General features: G+C 37.5%; 1 protein-coding gene across 1 annotated transcript; it reads right to left on the bottom strand.

Annotated features, from left to right (window-relative positions):
- Positions 1 to 801: 801 nt before the first annotated feature.
- Positions 802 to 2,666, bottom strand: LOC133518337 (uncharacterized). The gene is made up of 2 exons (XM_061852008.1): positions 2,561 to 2,666; positions 802 to 2,080 (listed from the first exon to the last, which is right to left on the bottom strand). The coding sequence occupies exon 2, from the start codon at positions 2,077 to 2,079 to the stop codon at positions 1,177 to 1,179; it is 903 nt and encodes a 300-aa protein (XP_061707992.1). The 5' UTR covers position 2,080; positions 2,561 to 2,666; the 3' UTR covers positions 802 to 1,176.
- Between the last annotated feature and the right edge of the window lie 2,231 nt (positions 2,667 to 4,897).

The following is a 4,897-nucleotide window of genomic DNA, read 5'->3' as shown; positions in this document are numbered from 1 at the left end:
TTTTCGACTTCTTTGTTTTTTGTTATAGAACCCTTTAGGTAATTTGTGTTGTACATTACTTAATATACCTCCTGATGAACTGTATGAATGCTTCATTCACTTGTTATAACGGAACTTGGGGTCACATCACTATCACCGAGTTATCTCTTGCGGTAGACCAACAATACATCCTTTTTACACTTGACTATTTAGAAAAATATGCATAAATTTGTTAGGCATTTCGAACCTAAGTGATTATATACTCGTATGCGACTGCTATTATGATATAACGTTCATAATAGTATTACTACATACTTAACTTTCATTTCACAAAAATCCTTAGAGTACCAAAGGAGAACTTAATGCCATAAGGCATGCTATACCAATCAACGTTAAGGCAAAGTCGAAAGCTTGTTGGTGATAAGATAAAAAACCGGGCAAGTGCGAGTCGGACTCGCGCACGAAGGGTTCCGTACCATTATTTACAAAAACGGCAAAAAAATTATGTTTGTTGTATGGGAGCCCCCTTAAATATTTATTTTATTCTGTTTTTATTTGTTGTTATAGCGGCAACAAAAATACATCATCTGTGAAAATTTCAACTGTCTATGGTTCATCAGATACAGCCTGGTGACAGACGGACGGACAGTGAAGTCTCAGTAATAGGGTCCGTTTGATCCTTTGGGTACGGAACCCTAAAAAAAAGATAGAACTCAAAACATTTCAATTAATGCTCACAGAATCTCCTCCGTTTTGATTTTCAGTTTAAAATGTCGTCATCAAACAAGGCAAACAGGAATCGTATAAAAAAAAATCTAAAAGTTACATTATATAAAAAAAGTTTATTTCAGTTAAAAATAAATAAGTAGGTAAATCAAGCTACATATTCATACTTAGAGAAAGTAGACCAGTCAGCAGCAGAAGTAACTCAGCAGGTGTGACTTTACGCTTTTAGTTTAGTTTAAAGAATAAGTTGTGTGCAGAACATTTTGAATACCTCACCTGCTTAGAAGTAGCTAAGCTGACTACGCTAGAATAATTATGATTTTACAAAATTAATCTTTGAAATATTGGTGTGTTAATAAAATTGTGATTCAAAAAAGCACACGACTTCTTTTTAAAGGAAAAATTCTTTTCAAAAAAACCAAAAAGATATGGAAAATATGCCCAAAATACTGCCCAAACACAGATGGAAGATCAGTTAATACAGGAGTCGTCAACATTTTCCATTTGTCGAATAAAGTAGCCAGAGTGTGGGGGTTCGACGGAGCAAAGCTTCTGGGGGAAAGTGGGCACCCACTGCGCCACGCTGCCGTCCGCTTCCCGAAATACTACATGGTCATTTTTTTCAAACACAAAGTCCTCTATCAAGCCAGAATTATAATACGCATATAAATCTAACGCTCCCGTGCTACTATCTCGCTTATAAATTGTCCTGTCAGTTGAATTTCCTAAATATACATTATCATTTTTGTCCACAGATAGCACATAGTTCCCATTTCTAATTTCAGTCACACCGTCATCATCAATATCGTAATAATATAAAGTTTCATTAGATACAATTAAAAGGTTCTTCCCACTAAAAACAAAATGGCTGATTGAGTTATTTACTAACATGTTATAATGATAAACTGAGTTTTCCGCGGTATTATAAAAGTACATACTATGTCTGTTTTTATCTATAAAGTGCAAGCGATTGTAACCATAAAACATAAAATCGGGTTTTCTGTCATGATCCTCTATTGAAATAGCTTCTGTTTTATTACTAACTATATCATACTTATAAAATGTATCGTTAACTTCTTTAGTACCTAAATATAATACCCTGGATTGCTGGTCAAACGCTCTTCCTGAGGTTCTCATCACGTTAACCAATCTGATTTGCAGGTCATCTAGAAAGATGGCAATATTCTGATTTTCATAAAGCTGTAGATACAGGATATTTTCGGTGCGGTCGATGGCGAGCTGGTCCGTTACGGGGAATCCAGTGAAGATGGGCTTTCGGAAGTGGCACCGGCCCGCGACGCAGGCGTCGCAGTCAGAGCTCGCTCCCGTCACCAGAGTGACAAGCAACAGCAACATACAGCAGCAAGTGATCATCCTAGAAAACAAATAAAATTAAAAAATTGATGTTAAGTAATGAAATTCATGTTGCATGATTGCTTTAGTCATCTTCTTCCTTGCATTATTTCGGCTTTTGCCATAGCTCACAGCCACACTTACACTACAGCTTACTGTATATATAGGGGTAGGTTTTACGAAAGCGACTACCATCTGAGTCAGATGATCTGACCATCCAACTCATGTATGATTTATTTTAATACGGATTAAATTTTAAAGTGCATCATCCTATCTCCTGATCGACTGGTGCTATCATTGTTAGAAGCCACAGGTTCAAGAATATAAGTAAAAATAGGGAACATCACGAATAAAAATGGCCAAATGCAGATGGACACAGGAGCGCTTTACGATTTAATGACTTTTGTAATATAGCGGCCACAATTTGAGTCAATAATTGAGTAAAATAAAAGGTACAAATATAAAAAATAAAAGGTAATGCAAAGTTTCCTGTTATACTTACTTGTATATTGTAAATAAATTAGAAGAAACGGGCAAAAGGAAAAGACTGTTGCGATGCCCCGAACTGAAGTTTGTGTTAGCTCGGAGCGCTGCCAAGCTACTTATACGCGACCTGGAGATAAGGATTGTGACCTATGATCTGAGATTGTGACAAAGTAATTGTCGATTCATAAGTGTAATACAGAGTAGATTTATTGTATACAACATGAAAACTGGAAAATGGTATGTTATATTTTAATGACTTTTGGAACACCTATGAGTATTTCGTATATACACATACATAGGTGCGTTCTTCTCTTCTCATCACATCTCATCTCTTATATGTTATATCTTCGCGTTTGGGTCTTTTGTGCTACATTTTTGGCTACTTAAATGATACTCACCAATTTTTATTAACTATTTAGGTTTTTATAGATTATACAATGTTATTTTAAATGACTCGTAGAAAAAGTATTGCATACAATAATAGTGATATAATCAAGCTTTTCAATCTCGTACGTTACTTAGGCAACTCAGCAAAGCTTCATTACTCGACTGAAAAGCTTTCTATTATATCACGATTTTATAAAATACTATTAAAAAAGCGGCCATGTGCAAGTCGGACTCGCCCTTAAAGGGTTCCGTACCATTTATGACGTATTAAAAAGAAGTACTTACTAGATCTCATTCAAACCAATTACAAGTAAAAAATTTAAAATGTGTTCATATATAAATTACTTAGGGTTGAATCGTGCACTATTCAACAAATTCGTCGATGCTGTAGCATGCTAAGTCAGTTAACATTGCTTTAAGATTTTGGTCAATCGTTTTATTAGTTTTTGCTAGTTTTATTTCCTCAGGTAGCAAGTTATACAAATTTACGCCTAAGATCCCAAGTGACTTTCGGGCCCTTGCGAGCCTGCACCGCGGGACGACGGGCCTGCGAATGGGTAGCGTATTGATCCACGTTAGCCCTAACATGTATGTTTACATATTAAGCGCATGTAAGTATGCGCTTAATACTCGTATGTAAACACTCGGAAGAGTGCGAATCTTATACTCTTTAAATAAACTTTTTTTTATACTACGTCGGTGGCAAACAAGCATACGGCCCGCCTGATGGTAAGCAGTCTCCGTAGCCTATGTACGCCTACAACTCCAGAGGAGTTACATGCGCGTTGCCGACCCTAAACCCCTCCCCCCCTCGTTGAGCTCTGGCTAACTTACTCACCGGCAGGAACACAACACTATGAGTAGGGTCTAGTGTTATTTGGCTGCGGTTTTTTGTATGGTGGAGGTACTTCCCCAGTTGGGCTCTGCTCTAGATCTGGAATGACATCCGCTGTGCTGTGCCCTACCACACAAAGCGAGATGACATTCACAATGCCCATACCTCTCTTTTGGGGGTAGTTTAAGGACGTACCCGGGTCCAAACTTTTTGCGGGATGATCATATGAATGCAATTGATTTGAAAAAGTTACAAAATGCAGTTTAAAGGAGACCGTCGAATTTATAAAGCAATTGGGCCCAGAACAAACTGGAGCGTACTCAATGGAAATTAACCTCAAATTAACCATAAATTCTAGATTTTGATGGTCAAAAAACGAAATATAACCGGAATATTGAGAGATACAATTATGGGCCAACCTGCGCCTTGTAATGCTGTAGGCGGTGGGTCTCTGTGAAATACTGCCTCTGATCTGTTGAGCACACCGAGCTTTTTTCAAGCTAATTTGGCCTTATCCTCTAAATGGCCGCGGAACTAGAGTTCACTCGAGATGTCAACGCCAAGATTACAATACTGGCTGTGTCAGTTAGGGCAGTACTCTCTAAACAAGGTACGGACATGTGTAATTCTCATAATTTCTCATCTGGCGAGTGTAGGGTGAACAACAGTGTTGGTAGGTTGCTATGAAACCGTTGTTATTGTAATGTCTGTACAATCAACCGTCAATCATCTGTGTTTTATGAATCGAATATATTCCTCTAAATTCCACTGCGACTTATTATTCTTCAGGTCATGTCCCAGTTTACAAAATTTTCTGTCACTAAATTAAACGGATTAGAAGATTATACGTCATGGAAATTCGCAATTAAAATGCTACTCGTTCGCGAAAAATGTTTCAAGTACACGTCAACACTACCGAATAAAGAAGATTCTGCAGAAATAGAGAAGGATCAGGAGGCTTTCACGTTAATATGTCTACATCTGGAGCCGCATCTATACCCGTATGTGCAAAATCTATCTTACGCTAAGGAGGTGTGGGACGCGTTGGCAGCTATATTCGAAGATAAAGGTATTAACCGGCGGATATCTTTAATGAATAATCTCTTGGATGAAAAGCTAGAAAATCACAAG

The sequence above is a fragment of the Cydia pomonella genome, chromosome 5, assembly GCF_033807575.1.
Source record: "Cydia pomonella isolate Wapato2018A chromosome 5, ilCydPomo1, whole genome shotgun sequence".
Classification (NCBI taxonomy): domain Eukaryota; kingdom Metazoa; phylum Arthropoda; class Insecta; order Lepidoptera; family Tortricidae; genus Cydia; species Cydia pomonella.
This window is presented reverse-complemented; position numbering and strand designations above follow the sequence as displayed.